Genomic DNA, 17,555 nt, shown 5'->3' on the forward strand with positions numbered 1-17,555 from the left:
ATAAACGTAATGTATATCAAAACATTGTGATATATCATATAACTTGACTGGAATGTATATCAATACATTGTGATATATATCATATAACTAGACTGGAATGTACGTCAAAACATTGTGATATATCATATAACTAGACTGGAATATATATCAAAATATTGGGATATATCATAAAACTATATATCAAATAGTGATATTTTGTGATATATCATATAAGTGCAGGGGTCTGTGTAGCCCCCCCAAATTGTGATACGTCTCAAGTCTCAACTTACATGTGCTTTTGTTAATGATATTGAAACAAAATCAAAGTCAGTACAATAAACATAAATGTGAATAAACCTATTTGTCACAAAAACTTACATGAAGCATCAATTTAATCCACCATTAGTCATCTCCTTACCAGCTGAAAGTCAGTGTTAGTGATCTGATAAGTCACACCGAAGACTTATAAAGATATTACATGGTCTCTGGTCACACCAAGGGATGAGTTTGTTTCTGAAAGTTTAGTTGTCTCTCGTCACCTGTTAACAATGCTAATTAACGTTAATCCACCTACTGACCTTAACGTTTAACAGCACTGCTGTGTTGCAATAAGGTTAAAGAAAATAATAGTCTTGGTTCTCAGGCACCGCCCGCATCATCATAAAGTCTGCCGCACATTTCATTTATATTTCCATTTTCCAAACAATAAAAAAGTTACTCCCCTTTACATTCGTACTGCTTTAACTGCGCCTCTCGTGTTATGGTCCTGGGGGCAGTAGGAGTTTGTAGGCTTCTTTATGTAGGTTGATTGTACACAACTGTTTATTTGGTTAGTTTGAACAAGCTAAAAAAACAACAACACTGATTGATTTCAGTAACAGGAGCCTGACTCATTGTGAAATAAAGCGTTTGCCTAGTGTTTGTCCACTAGCCCATGGCAACTTTCATTTTTTTCTGGCTGGTGAAAATAACATCCATGTAGCTGACAGGGTAGCTTAATTATCAATCAAATGAGCTATTTTATATAACCTTCCTCCCCTATCTCAATAAAAACATGTTCACTTGAAAAATAAGACTGATTTCTAAAAACACCAAAACCACTTGTTATTCTGCTGACAACTCAGATAAAGAGGTCTTTTCTCCAGCAGTTATTGAATGCATCATATTGTCATAAGTGTCTAGTGTTTCCATAGGCTATCCTTCTGCCAAATTAATTGATATTGTCTTAGATTCAAGTTTCAACCTTGTTGAATTTTTAATATATATTTTATTTCTCTGCTACCAGATTTCTCCTCCTGTTCAGGTGGAGACTTAAATCTGCCATTGGAGAGTAACACATTATCTAGCTAGCATGGCTGGCTAGTGCTGTTGCAAATTATTTCACACACTGACCTGCATGCGATTTAATTTTCATACAGTAAAATATGTTTATAACGAACACGCTTATAACATTTGTATAATGAACTGACAGATATTACGAACTTAATTTTTTATTCCGTCCATTTGCAGTATAGACGTACTACGGTCATAATGAACTAAAATTAGTGGTCGATTTGAGTTCATTATAACAGTAGTTTACTGTACTTAACAAAACAATTATTCTCATGGATATCAATACGAGAGGCATGCTAAATATGAAATTAAAAAAGCAATCCTTGCAAATGTCCTCTCTTCACTGTTAAGATGAAAACCATAATCTTTCAATATATTTCATATAGCAAACAAGACAAAAAGTGAGCAGGGCTCACTAATTCCCCCGGTTTCGACTCCAACATAAGTTCCAAACATGAAAAAAGAAACATTTTCTCAGAAAATTTGCATCTCAAAATAAAACTTTGCACTTCACCTCTCTTATTGGTATAGGAATTGTACCCCCAATTGGAAAAGAATTGATGGGGTAGTTTATAAGTTATAGGTCGCACAAAAGTTCAAAACATGAAAAATGAACTTTTTGAGAAAATCCAAATATTGATATCAAAACCTCACACAGCATCTCTCCTAAAGGTGTAGAAGTGTTCACTAATTTTGAAAAGAATCTAGGTAGTCATTTTCAAGTTATAGGTCACGAAAAAAAATGTCCTCGGAAGGACAAACAGATGAACGGATGGAATCCCCAGCCCTGTTAGGTCCAGGGTATAATAAGTAAACTATTTGTACACATGCATTTAGAGATTTTCAAGCGTTGATAGGCCAGTTTAAAACATATCATTATTCTTGTGATGAAAACACTGTCATTAGCTCACTGTTGAGTCGATACATCAAACATGAGCTGTTTCTTTGTTGTTTAAAGTCAAAGTCAAACATATTCCAGGAAAATCACAACAACTCTTCATACATAAGTACATAGAGCCTGGGCCAGACAAAACCAGGGGTTGAAAGAATGAGCACCCAATTTGTCAACTTCCAGTCAGCATAATGAGTGAGTGAGTGAGTTTTTCACCGTTTTGAACAGTATTCCAGTTATATCAGGGCGTGTCACGGTGAAACCTACGAGCATGTGTATGGTACTAACAAACATTGAAACAAAATTGGGACACACTGGGATTCAAAACCACAATCATGGGTTTCTGGGCGACTTTGGCAACTGGGCATGTTTGACTACGTCTATATCTCCATATAGATATGGGCACCCTACTTCACAGCCTAATTGAGATTTTCTTTAATGATTTTCTGTTGTCAGCCACTGCCGGAGAATTCATTATTCTGTCAGGACAGATAATCCATAATACGTCCTGACTTGCTGATTAATGCTAATCTCCTAATGTGGACAGCATCAAGCATGTAGGTCAGGGCTGCTGGGTTGGGCAACAAGCACGATCACTGATTACATGTCTGGGAGTGTTAACATGGCACAAGACAAAAAGGTGAAGCAAAATAAAGGCTTACTTGCATGCTATATAGAAGTGTCATGTGGAAAAACCACGATCCAATACCAACGACTGAAAAACAAAAAACAGAGAACATTGAATCAGCTCTCAGCATGGTGAAACTATACATTTAGGATGTCATAATATGAAATATGATATTTACCTGGTGAAATTCTCAAAGGGAGAGATACCGGTAGCACTCGATGCCACAATGATATTCAGTCCACACTGACAGACTTGTCCTTTTCAGGCTGGGATCTCAGTAAGATAATACATGCTTGTCATTTTTATCAGTACCGTATTCGACGTAATAAGCACCCATGGCTCCCAAAATTAGAAATAGGGGTCACTTAATAGAATATAATTTTGGAGAGAAAAAACAGAGTTGCAAGATCGTAAATTTTGTGTTTAATGCTGACAGCCTGAAATTATAGAAAAGAAAAGTCTGTGCGTATTATACACGACAGATATTTTCCAGAAGTCAATTGCCCATAATTAAGGGTGCATATAACATACGAGTGAGTATTGTACACGAATAAATAAGTGTACATTGATCAATCGAAAGGGGTGCTAATTGGGATTGTTCACTAGCCAATATATCTACGAATATCTCCATGGGCGCTTATTAGAGCGGGGCGTTTATTACATTGAATACGGTACTAAGAGGACATCTGCATTTTCTTGTGTTCAGGAGGGACAAAGTTGATACTTTCATGAGTGGTGCAGTCAGAAGAGAAATGTCAAACATGTTAAGACACTAGATGTCAGATGTCAGCCAAAAATTCAAATATTTTCAAATTACTACAATAGTATTTTTCAAAATAGTGTAAGTAATGCTTTTCGGTGCCCCATGCAAAGACCAAAATTTAATATGACCATCTGTATTTAGTTGTGTATATTACAGATTGTTAGAAAAAGTAAACAGTGTAAAATGCATATATAATTGCTTTGTAATTATTACCGAAAAGTTTTAGTTTTGACATTTGAACTGTTCTCTAACAACAATTGAGCTCGCTGTGTATGGTCTAATATGCACCCCCAATGTGTCAATTTTCTAAGCACCCGATGCATTTATTACGGCGATTACAGTTAACACAAACAGTTGAAATAATTATTGGAGATGGACTGTATCCCGGTACATTAATTAAACACAGTGTCAGTATATACATATGTATATATATGTGGATCAACTATCCGACCTTTCAGTGAGATAAACGAAACAACCACTGAGAGGCTCATCTTCCTGAGGCAAGGGAGTTAACTGACTGTAAAAGTCCAGTTTCCACACTTGCCGAACTGAGCTGGAATTTCTGTGTTCGATCATTGCGCCACCAGTGGCTATTATGAGTTATGTCCCTTCTATGTCCCACCTATTGACCAATCAGATTCCACCTCTCATATCATTTGCATTTGCTTTAAATAAAATAGTCAAGACGATCTGATCGATAATCAAAATCATTCATGTGAGCACCTTGATTAAATACATGGAAACATTTGGAAAATATCTGTTGACGCCGAGTTGGCGATGTTTTGCAAATCCTACAATTGACCGAAATCTGCCCAGCAGTTTACGAACCGGATGTGGATTTTATTACGCCATTTTGATTGAACTATGCATAGACCCATCAGTCCGGCCAAAACATAACTCCATAATTGAAGCCTAGTACGGCAAGGGTGGAAACTCGACTTTTATAGTCAGTTAACTCACTTGCCTCGGGAAGATGTGGGAGGCTATGCAAAAGCTCACAATGATGAATACATGCATGGATTGAAAGGTTGTGGATGTGACTCAAAGTAATTGTGACGGTCAGCAGATACTTGTGCATACTCGCATGCTTATACTAACAAACAGGGTACTGATGGAGACATATGCCAAAGAAAATGCATACCATACATAATTAATATATATGTATTTAACATTTGCAGAATAAAACAATTGCATTAAACAATACATTTATAACTAAAATATCAGATTTTGATTCCAATATTTGATCCTAACTAACTCATTGAAATGATATATTGAAATCAATGTAGTTATGAACAAACATCAAAATACAGTTGCTATGGTTTCAATTTTTGAAAATTGCATCATAAATATTCCAGTCTTCAGGTACGATAAAACACCGCACTGACGCAGTTCGAAATATGGAAATTCTGTAACAGGACATGATGAATTACGTACAGCTTGGTGTGAGTGAAGTACTTGAAGATGTGCTCCGAGAGCTAGCAATATTCCAGCTACAGGAGGAATGCCTCTAGATGTACACACCACTGGGAGGAATGCCTCTAGATGTTCTCACCAATAGGAGGAATGCCTCTAGATGTACCCACCTCTGGGAGGAATGCCTCTAGATGTATCCACCACTGGGAGGAATGCCTCTAGATGCAACCACCTCTGGGAGGAATGCCTCTAGATGTACCCATCAATAGGAGGAAAGCCTCTAGATGTACCCATCAATAGGAGGAATGCCTCTAGATGCACCCACCTCTGGGAGGAATGCCTCTAGATGTATCCACCACTGGGAGGAATGCCTCTAGATGCAACCACCTCTAGGAGGAATGCCTCTAGATGTACCCACCTCTGGGAGGAATGCCTCTAGTTGTATCCATCAATAGGAGGAATGCCTCTAGATGTAACCACCTCTGGGAGGAATGCCTCTAGATGTATCCACCACTGGGAGGAATGCCTCTATATGCATCCACCTCTGGGAGGAATGCCTCTAGATGTACCCATCAATAGGAGGAATGCCTCTAGATGCACCCACCTCTGGGAGGAATGCCTCTAGATGTATCCACCACTGGGAGGAATGCCTCTAGATGCAACCACCTCTAGGAGGAATGCCTCTAGATGTACCCACCTCTGGGAGGAATGCCTCTAGTTGTACCCATCAATAGGAGGAATGCCTCTAGATGTAACCACCTCTGGGAGGAATGCCTCTAGATGTATCCACCACTGGGAGGAATGCCTCTATATGCATCCACCTCTGGGAGGAAAGCCTCTAGATGTACCCATCAATAGGAGGAATGCCTCTAGATGCACCCACCTCTGGGAGGAATGCCTCTAGATGCATCCACCTCTGGGAGGAATGCCTCTAGATGTACCCATCAATAGGAGGAATGCCTCTAGATGCACCCACCTCTGGGAGGAATGCCTCTAGATGTATCCACCACTGGGAGGAATGCCTCTAGATGCAACCACCTCTAGGAGGAATGCCTCTAGATGCACCCACCTCTGGGAGGAATGCCTCTAGATGTACCCACCTCTGGGAGGAATGCCCCTAGATGCACCCACCTCTGGGAGGAATGCCTCTAGTTGCACCCACCTCTGGGAGGAATGCCTCTAGATGTACCCACCACTAGGAGGAATGCCTCTAGATGTACACACCTCTGGGAGGAATGCCTCTAGATGCACCCACCTCTGGGAGGAATGCCTCTAGATGTACCCACCTCTGGGAGGAATGCCTCTAGATGTACCCACCTCTAGGAGGAATGCCTCTAGACGTACTCACCTAGGAGTCCCACATGACACCAGATGATGCGAGCCTCCAGCCGCTCCCTGTAGGCCAGCACCGCCCCACACAGGGGAGGGATGATCATCATCAAGTTACTGATGGTGTTCCCTGAAATACAAACATCAAACACCGATGTCAAAACATATACTCTTCACAAATAGACCTGTGCCAATTAAGTTTGTGGTTGTTTTGAGTATGCAGAAGAAAATAATTGGGTGGTCAGGCTTGCTGACTTGGTTGATGCATGTTATCATAACCCAATTGCATGGATCGATGCTCTTGATGTTAATCACTGGATCATCTGGTCCAAACTTGAATATTTACATACCAACGTCATAAAGAACTAATATTGCTGAGTGAGGTGTTAAACAACAAACAAACTAACAAAAATTAAGTTGATAATGCCAATAGTTTAGAATACAATGAATTCAGTTCAAAACATTATATTCCTCAACAAACATTATCAGAATCCTGTCACTTGCCACCTAAAGTTAAGGGGAAGGTTACACTTAATTTCAAATATTTACCGAGAACCTACACATTTAACTGATATCTAGTTTTATGAGGCAACCTTTTTGTTTATCCAACAACAAAAAGAGTACATTGGTTACTGATAGGTCACCCTTTGATTCTGACGACATTGGTGCCCATTTTTGTCTACACTCTGGTTTCATCTGTGCTTTATGCAGCTGTCAAGGTGTTCCAGCTGTTACTATGCCTGCACCAGTGGCTCCTTGAAACATACATATATCCATTACATGGCCACAACACATTACTGGAGATCAAGTCTGTACACAAGTGCATTAATTTATACATTTAAACCTCAATATTCCACGTCAACATCAACGCAGCTACTTTAAATTTCAGCCACATGGGTCGGTATTCATGGTATTAGTCACAAGTACCTCACACCTGAATAAGCCCTGATGAAAATGATGTGGCATGTCGTCATAATCCAATGGCATTGATCATTGCTCATGCTTTCAGTCACTTGTTTGTCTGGTCCAGACTCAGCTACTACCAGGCCATCATGAATAGCTTGAATACAGCTAAATGCAGCAGAAAATAAGACCTGTCATACGCCTGTTTGTTGTTTATCATCAAACTCGGCAATATTCCAGATTTATGACGGAAGTTAATTCATATTCGAGTTAAAATGAGCAATATTCCATGTCATCAAATCAAATGCCATCAGTCAAGTCATGCCCAGTATAGTCAAGACATGATGACACATGACAGCGGTCTGTAAATAATAGAATAGACGGATCCAGAGAGGGGGATCATGGGTGTTCGGACCAACCCCTCTCTTTTGAAAACCAAATGTAGTATGTTCTAGGAAGTACATTTGACTGACTGAGAGAGTATTTTAATAATTTGGACCCCTCCCTTTAAAAAAATGCTGGATCCACCCTTGTCCTGCACCGTGATTGTGGAAAAAAAAACTAACAGAGCTCCAGATAAGCTTTTGGTGTTGTGGGTATTTTACCCATGCATTTTAAAATCATTGGGTATCAGTAATTCAATCTGCGTATTCAAATTTCTGTTACCCACTAGTTTTTACAGATGTGGGTACTTAAGTTAAATATTTAAAAACACTATTCATCTAGTCCCTGCAAACTGGTGTCGTGTGGGTTCGAGAGCTTTATAGGACTCAAAAATACGATACTTCCACAAGAAAGTGTGATGGCAAATGATCATGATGTAACTGTCATCGTGGAGTTTGGCAAGGTTGACGGAATGCCTGTTTATAATTCAAAATAAGTTGCTGATTTGCTAATCGAATACGCAGGGTTACTTCACAATAGTTTTGATGATACGCACAAGTTTTATTTTTGTAGCATATCTGTAATGTTCGTTGCGTATTTGATACGCTTGGATTATATTTTACTTCGTATTTCTGCATTTCTGATGCGTATTTCACGCAGATACGCAGCTTATCTGGAGCTCTGACTAATGTTGATCATTAAACAGCAAGCTTAGCCAGTTCAAGCCAGTTCTAGCCAGCTCTATTTCACAGCATGAAATTAGCATCAGCAGTGTTTAAAATACCAGTGAGACTGCACAGTCCAAGACGGTCTATTCTGTTGACGGTCAGTTTTGAAAAGTTGCATGCCTGATGGTCAGTAGTTAAAGTTACTAAGTTGACAATCCACCAGTTTATTGTTTTTTTCTGAGAAGTAACATTAAACAGTACTTTTGTTTACCCTTTTGTTCGTTAGTCTAGAAAGTTCTGGACTGGCAACATTTTATCTGGTCTGGTAACTTTGCAAGGTTGCCAGTCCGGTTGTCTGACCGAAATTTTTTGGGAATTTTATACACTGGCATCAGGAAAAAAAATTAGAGGAGAGAAATGTGTGGAATAAAACATTTCATAGACTATATGACAATCCAGTGATTGACATTAGGAGCACTGACCCATGCATGAGAAGTGATGACATGCAAGCAACCAAGTCCCCAACCCTTGCCACACAATCCCCTTGGTTGCCTCGACTACCATGTTCCTGGTGACCTCATTTCACCACAGGTTCCAGTCATATGTAAACTACATGGTAAACCTTTTTCATTGTAAATATTTTTGTACAGCTTGGCTATTCACATCAAGTAATAAGCTCCTCACACAGGCCTCTGTGATTCTGTGTAGTAACCAGTTGTAGAACGAAAACGGTGGTTTTGTTAATGACATAATTGTTAGAAGCATGTTTTGCACTTGTTTAATATACTTGCATGAGACTGTTACTGTAAGTCTTGAATTAACTTGAGCCTGAATTAAATGCGAAAAATGTGTGTGGTCTTTACTTGCATTATTAAACATCACATTTGTATCAACAATGTTTAATTTGGGATTGAAGAAATACCAACTTAAGACATACGCTGAAAAACAACTATGTATTCCACATCACTGTTGATTGAGCAGCACTTGTAGCAAGTATATTAAACAATGTCATTCAAATACTAATTACATCCTGTGAATTGTGACTGCTGGGGTCAAGACAAGAGTTCTACTCACTTATGTCATCACTGATCACACCTGCAAGTCCAGACAGACGCCACCCATGCAACACAGCGTCTTTGTTCTTTACGACTGCATCAAGGCCGACACAAGCCAGTGTGCATGTATTGTTTCAGCGGAAGTACTCTACTCAGCGCTAATAAGCGGTGCTGTTTGGCATGTGATTGGATTAATGTAATGTTGGATTAAGGTGAGAATTCTCCTGTAAACCTAACAGAAGACATTTTCTTCAGATATAAATCCACTGATGCTTTAGCTATCACTAAAATCGAACTACCTGGGACAGCTGGGCCCATATATACACTGATGGATACAAGAATCCTATCAACAACAGTGCTAGTTACGGGATCCATATCCACAGCTCCAAACCCCAAGCACATTCAGTTCGCTTGCCTGATGGTCAGTCAGTATTCACGGCTGAATTGGAGGCAATTCATCATACACTCAAACTCATACCGAAACTCCCGGAAGCAAAGGCAGTCATCCTATCAGACTCACTAAGTGCACTTCAGGCCATCAGTGGCAGAAACTCAAACTCCAGGCCAAACACAGTCAACAATATTCTATACGAATATACAAAACTATCGGACCAAGGGCAACAGGTGGAGTTGTGTTGGATCCCCTCTCACATAGATATTCATGGAAATGAAAAAGCAGACTCACTGGTGAAGCTAGCTCTAGACAAAGCGGATATACAGCCTATTCCCTTTAGTAAACTAGAGATAAAAAGCAAAATCAAAGCCTCCATAGCAGAAAGATGGCAAGCCCAATGGGACTGAAGTAAGATCGACAGATGGCTATACAAAATTCAACCCAAGGTCCAACAAAAGCCAAACTCATACTCAAATGGAAGGAAAATTGAAATTGCTATCTTACGCCTCAGACTTGGTCACAAAAAGCACTATGACAAGGTTTGTTCATCTTGCAATCAGGCTGAAACCATTGACCACGTGTTACTAGAATGTCAAGACCATGCCCCAGCCCGGGCTAGGTTAAAACAAGAATTGCAGTTAGATCCACTATCTGTCATAGATCTCCTAAAGCCAAGAGATGCAATAGCGAAGGCCAAACTAACTCTATTTCTGAGAGATGGACAGCTACTCGAACGTATATAAACAGAGCAGCCAAGGATAAAAATGAAATCATATCAATATAAGAAAATAGAAATCATATCAATGCAAAAACAGAAATTATGTGAACACCGAACTCACAATAGATATGTGTACCCTTCTCACACACAGGAGTCCCAAAGAGGGACAGGTCAGCCGAAATTGCCCGGGCAGAAGGCGACCTCTTAAACACTTAATGCAACAACAGAGGAGGGGGGTGTCGCATTCATATTGAGTCGCATTTTTGGCTAGGGGCCAGCGGTCACATTCTTTTGGAGATGCATTAATTTCACGATTTACGGTATACAGACAGTAGCCGAATCATGCCACTATGGGATGTGATGTCCTTTGCTTTGGTTTTCTGATTTGGAATACCTGTCAGACCAAAATCTTAATTTATCAAGATGTCAGTTCATGTGAGTTTCATGTTTCAGATACAAATTTCATGGGGTAGTGGGGTAGCCTAGTGGTTAAAGTGTTTGCTCATCACACCAAATGCCTGAGTTCGATTCCCCACATGGTTATTTTGTGTGAAGCCCATCTCTGGTGTCTCCTGCTGTGATATTGCTGGAATATTGCTCAAAATGGTGTAAAACCAGACTCACGCACACATTTCATAGGTTAAATATATTTAGAAAGTTAACATGACATGATCATAAAGTACATAAGTGTTAGTTTACTTTTGAATGAACTTGTCATTGAAGCATGTGAACCAAGTACCTATCCTGTTATATATGCCATCTGAAACCAAGGAATGAGCGAACACTTTCGAGTATTTCTTAAACTTAGTTTACACTACAATAAATATATTGTTAGATTTTCATCCAAATCTTACAAAAATGTGAGGCTGGAGGCATTTTATTTTTATATGTTTTTTCTGTTCAGTGCACCTGTGACCACTAACTGTCGATAGATACAGAGTGAATAGGGCTTAATTCCTTTTTGAACAATATTCCAGTGTCATTTTAATGTGGGAAGAATAGGTTTCAGGCATGCCCAAGGGAAGCAACTCTGCACACCGAATAGTGGACAACTGGGCCACCCATGACCATCTCCTTAAAGTCGGATCTTAGTTTGAACAAAGACCTGAGGACATCCCATTACGGGTCACGTCAGAACGACCTTTCATCCTACCAATCAAAGCATTGCTTACCAGATCATGAAAGTGACAGTCGGAATGTGTTTTCTCATCATGCAACCTCAAAAATGTTAACGCGGGGTATTCCGAACGACAGTTACGGTCTGTACGTCTGATTCCGTGAAAATTATCGTCTATCTCTCGCTTCCGTGGGATAAACATTTGAACGGAGGAGGCGTTGCACAGGATGTGGGAAGCACTGCCATACAATCTCAACCATATATTAGACATTCCAGAATGTTCGTTTGATCAGTTTTCAAAATTTTAAACAAAAAAAAGTGTAAACATATCTTTCTGAAATGGACGTCGCCAGGTTGAAATAAGTGCCGTAAAACTCGAGAACGCTGCTTTCTAATTGGCTGATGTCGAGTTCTTATTAGTCATTTCAGTGCTCGGGCAAAATTCGCGAAAGGTCTACTGACGTGACCCGTAATGGGATGTCCTCAGATCTTTGTTTAGCGGCAGCGAGAACTTAGATTTGATTTTAATGAGATTGCCCATGACCCCACATGAAGCTAGAAATTTGAAAAGGATTTGAAATCACTTTTTCTTGTCTGTAGGTATTTGGGGATAACAAAATAATGCAAGGCAGGGTAGAGGAGATTGCGGTGATAAAAATCTGATAATACATTTATAATGGCCTTAACAAGAGTGTGAAATATATATATCACAGATTTGTCATCACACATATAAAAAATATATTGTCTTTACCCATTGATCTTAATCATGCTGACATACATAATCATGCTTCTACAAATATCTATGCAAAAACATAAACCATGAAAAGCACCAAGCTAGAAACGAGTGAAAGAGCCTTGTCTTTGACCTGTTGCATGAGCATGACGTCAGTGTCAGGTGTGCCGACACAGGTGAAGTGAAGTGGGGTAATCTCGCCCCTACATCTAGCAATTATTCATAAGCTTCACTACACAGTGTGTTTCAAAATATATCACTGCATTTGTTCCTGATGCAAAACAAGATTTTTTCCTTCGGAAACTTAGGCAATGGGAGTTAAAAATTCAAAGATGTGTCAAATCATTCGATATAGTGAGAAAACTTGTGGGTAGCAGTGTGCTTCAAAGTTTTAAATTATTCCTATTGTTTCTCTCTTGCATATGACTCTTGACATCCCCAATATATATACTGATCAAATTGTAATGTATAGCTGCTTGAAAATAGATTTGCAAAAGAGATTATCAAGGTTAAGGCTCTTCAAGGTCTCCTATTTGATATGGGTGAGTGAGTGTGGTTTTACGCTGTTTTTAGCAATATTCCAGCAATATCATGGTGGGGGACACCAGAAATTGGCTTCACACATTGTACCCATGTCGGGAATCGAACCCGGGTCTTCGGCGTGACGAGCAAACGCTTTAACCACTAGGCTACCCGACCATTTGATATGGGAAATAATGACCATACTATACCCTCTACTACGGATGTACCATGCACTCCCAGCACAGGTAGCAGCTAAAAGTAGATTCATTAGCATAGACATTGACAAGAATCAGTTTCTCCATGTAAAAAAGATGTTGCAGCACAAAGAGAGCAGGGAACCAGTCTACCCCAATGTATATATGTCATGTGACATATAACTGACTTGGCCTCAAACAGCTGATATCAGGATAAATGAGTCAAAACAATTAATGTCAATGTTACCACAACAAGGCCATTCTCCTAGTATCAGAATCAATAAAGATCATTTTTAAAAATAGTTTTAAAATATAAGTGGAGGACATCCAGAACCAAATGAATCTCAGTCTTAGGAAATAGACCTGGGTGCCATTCTACAAAGCGATGTTAGCGCTAAGGTGATTGTAACTCCCATACCTTAACATGGACATACGAGAGTCGTAGCGCTAAGGTTGTTTTGTACAACAGCACCCTGGTCATATTTAGCCATAGTGTAGTGGTGAAATCCTATCCCCCAACCACCCATTCCATTTAATCACCTCGTACAACCAGCATAGGTTGCTGGGGATCAATTCTATTTCCCCATGTCATCAATGAATAGTAAGTGTATTTAGTGTTTAATTAACATAGTTAGCAGACAGGCAGTGAGTTAGCATATGTTGCCAAAAGCCAACAGTAGGACATGTATAACATAACAATGAACGTAGCTACATCACAACCTTGACACTGAATATTTACTGTACCAGAACCGGTTTACAATGAAGTACTTCATCAACATTTAATGTCAACATCTGAGCCCTCATATGAATTATATGCTACAATAGTACTGAGAGCTTCAGCAGCATATCCACATCATCAGATTTGAGCAGGACATTAAATTTATCATGAGATGGTCCATTGACAAAATCCTTTGGTATGTATTGAAGAATATCATATTCATCTCTTAGACGGGTGTATTCAGGGCATAACAATAACACATGACATCCCTCTTCAATATGGTCATGTGCTATTAATATGTCCTGAATAAACAAGTCAAAGATATGAACGTGACATTCTAACCATGGTAACCATGACGATCTAGGCTAGAATTGGTCTTCAGCAACCCATGCTTGTTGTAAGAGATGACTAGGCTTGCTGTAAGAGACGACTAACAGGATCGCGTGGTCAGGCTTGTGGACTTGGTTGATGCATGTCATTGTACCCTAATTACATGGATCAATGCTCATGCTGTCAATCACTGGATTATCTGGTTCGGACTCGATTATTTACAGACGCCATATAGCTTTTATTGCTGAGTGCGGCGTTAAAAAACGAACGAACAAAACTTCATTTTGTAAAATGGCTGTATGTTAAATACCAGGAGTCTTATAAAAGTTTGCTGCCCGATTGTGAGATTAAATAAATTACATCTAAATTGAGTTAATTTGGATGTAGCTGTACTGAATTAATGGACGTAAGATATGCCTCAGGTGCAATAAAACTGTTTCATATGAATCTTTTGTAAATGTATGTGTAGCAAACCGGAATACTCCTTTGTCAGAATATGCCAAATAAACAGACGATAGAAAATGATATGCCCAATGATCGGATATTTAATAGATGCTTGCACCATGAATCTTGCACCGTTATGGTTTTAAACTAAGCAGTACCAAACCCAACTCACTCACCCACTCTCACATCTTTTGTGTCTCTATATCCCTTAATAACACTTTTTTTTTAAACTGAAGTCAACAACAAAAATGAAACAGTACATTTTCATAATTTGCTGCATCTGATCATGTTATCTGTAGGCTGTCTGTAGTAGATGTGGAATAACGGCACTGGACATCATGTGGAACTACATTATACTATGGTAATAACGGACACGCTTATAACAAACTGGCGGATATAATGAACTATGTTTTGGGTCCTGTCTATTTGCTGTATATATTCCGTACATTTGCTTATAATGAACTGCGGTTATAACGATTTAAAATTACTGGTCCCTTTGGGTTCGTTATAACCGTAGTTTACTGTATTAAACCTTGTTGTTCAATGTTGTAGGAACTATATCGATTTAATGATTCCATTCTAGAAAATCACTATTTATTATCAGATCATAACTGTCATATGCACGTCGACGTAAACAAACTGACTTATATTATGGAGAAATCAATCCAAACAATCAAATAGACAGTCGTTGTCTTCTCATACATAGTCTAGTCCGTTTTGCACAATACTAAATCTTACCGGATTGGATAAATCAAAATATCAGCTGTGAGCCAACCACTGTCTCGAGCCAAGTTTGTATCATGTTATGAAAGGCTATCATACTTACAAAATTCGGCGATGAACGGAAGGACGACATAATTTTCTTCACACCAGTCCAATGTAGAAGTGACAGGACCCCAATACCCCACTGTAGGGGCCATGTTTGATTGTGGAAATGACAACGCGATCGATAGTGAAACAAGAGTGGACTCGTCCCGTACTTGCACGATTCGACTCGGAACACGGTCAATGGTACTGCCTGCGGCTGCACTCGCTTATACCACGAACTGCGCATTACCGAACCTTGTTTGAGATATTTAATCACATCCGGGATTGAATATATAACAGTTGATTATTTCATTGATAATGTCAGTGCATTTATCATTAGGTTTTATATGGGTTCCACTTTAACGCACAGCCATACTGAAACAGGAAAGACGTAATGTTCAACAACAGAGTGCTAACATGGTACAATATTACCTTATAACACTTCCAATATTGTTTATTTCAATTTAAAATTATACAATGTTACTGTAATAGACAATATATGAATAATATCCTAAACCCTGATTGGTCATTCAGTATTTGTTGGGTGGGACTATCATATTTTGTCGCCCATCCTATCTTATCTAACACTTTTTTCATGACCCCATGTCCTCTCCCTTTCGCTTTTTCAAGATCCCAATTGGGCACGCCAGAAACCTATTGTTGTGGGTTCGAATCCCGGGTCGATCCGATTATGTTTTAGGTTTGTCAGCACCATACCCGTGCTCGTGGGTTTTACCGAAGTGATAATCGCCTAAGACCTGCTTTACTCCCACTTTAAGCTGACATATGACTGGAATACTGTTAAAAGCGGCGTTAAACAGAACTCACTCACTCACTCACTCACTATGATCCTTCACAACCACTGTCCCTGATAGATAGATAGATAGATAGATAGATAGATAGATAGATAGATAGACAGACAGATAGATACTAGAAGATAGATCCCAGGTTTGTGGTTCGAGATTATTTGTTAGGGAACAGATCCCGACTCTTCCAGTTACCATGCGGGAGCATATGCATGGCTGCCGTGTACTCGTACCGTAAAGATTCACTCACTCATTCCCAAACAGGCCGAACTAGAAGAGAAAAGCGCAAATAAGTAGATATGGAATGTGCTGCTTTGTCATGTTTATTGTCAGTCAGAGTGTTTGACTTTATATGGCGAAGAGTATATGACGATTCCACGAGTTGTCTAGGTGTATCCGGGGTAGAAAAGATCTTCAGCAACCCATGCTTGCCGTAAAAGGCGACTAACGGGATCGGGTGGTCAGACTCGCTGTAGTGGTTGATGATGCTTGTCATCGTATCCCAATTGCGTGGATGCTCATAATGCTCATGATGTCAATCACTGGATTGTCTGGTCCAGACTCGATTATCTACAGACCGCCGTCATATAGCTTGAATATTGCTGAGTGCGGCGTTAAACAAAAAACAAACAACTAGGTGATGTCCTGTAATCTTCTGTTCACGTTGAAGACATACCTGTATCTATATATGTTTAGTCGACAGTTCTGGTAAGGTTATATATAAGTAAATGTCGTCGTATAGGGAAGAATGGCGATCTATCACCCACTTGACAACAATTATGCCCGTGGTTAAAGATAGGTATTAGGCAACATGCCCCACTCTCCCACTGCATCATGCAAGGACTGATCTCACATACCTGCATGTCGGGACCCCATGCCAGTCTCCACTAACAATGTAGCCATTGTCTAATTTAACTCTACCATATGTTATTTATTCATGTTAATTAAGCGAGAGATGTTGCTGAGTGCGGCGTTAAACAAAAATAAACCAAACTATAAACATACATACTGTTATTATCTGACATGCACATATTGAGGACATTCAATCACTACATAATCAATTCTTCAACGTATATAGGCGTGTACAGTATAAAATTATGTTGTTAAATTTGCCATATCAAAATAGAAATAATGTTTGCAAACGCCATCGTGTTTAAATAACGATACGCCCAGCACAGGGTTCAGCAAACGTCACATACCTAAGAAATGTTATAATATACAGTCTACCACAGTGAATTACTGCCACTGGGGGATCCGGGGTCGGGGCACCCACCCGATCCGGGTTGGGGACACTCACCCTCTTTCAGACACCATACACGTGAACTGCGCCAGCGGCAAAGTCACGTTGTGACTTAGGAATTATTAGACCCCCTCTCCACCCCCTTTACAAAAGTCTGGATCCGCATCTGGTTTCGCCTGTCTGATA

The 17,555-nt window shown here is 39.5% G+C and overlaps 1 protein-coding gene across 2 annotated transcripts in view; it reads right to left on the reverse strand.

The window, feature by feature from the left end:
* Window positions 1–15,494, reverse strand: part of LOC139465855 (alkaline ceramidase 3-like) — a 37,445-nt gene extending 21,951 nt beyond the window's left edge. For both annotated transcript variants that reach the window (XM_071247810.1, XM_071247809.1), the window contains exons 1-3: window positions 15,343–15,494; window positions 6,356–6,466; window positions 2,866–2,918 (exon numbers count right to left, since the gene is read on the reverse strand). In XM_071247810.1, coding sequence (XP_071103911.1) covers window positions 2,866–2,918; window positions 6,356–6,466; window positions 15,343–15,436 — 258 coding nt within the window. In that variant the 5' untranslated portion in view covers window positions 15,437–15,494. The remainder of the gene's footprint in view (window positions 1–2,865; window positions 2,919–6,355; window positions 6,467–15,342) is intronic.
* Between the last annotated feature and the right edge of the window lie 2,061 nt (window positions 15,495–17,555).

Source organism: Haliotis cracherodii, unplaced genomic scaffold (assembly GCF_022045235.1).
Source record: "Haliotis cracherodii isolate W230 unplaced genomic scaffold, xgHalCrac1.p SCAF_18, whole genome shotgun sequence".
Taxonomy (NCBI): domain Eukaryota; kingdom Metazoa; phylum Mollusca; class Gastropoda; order Lepetellida; family Haliotidae; genus Haliotis; species Haliotis cracherodii.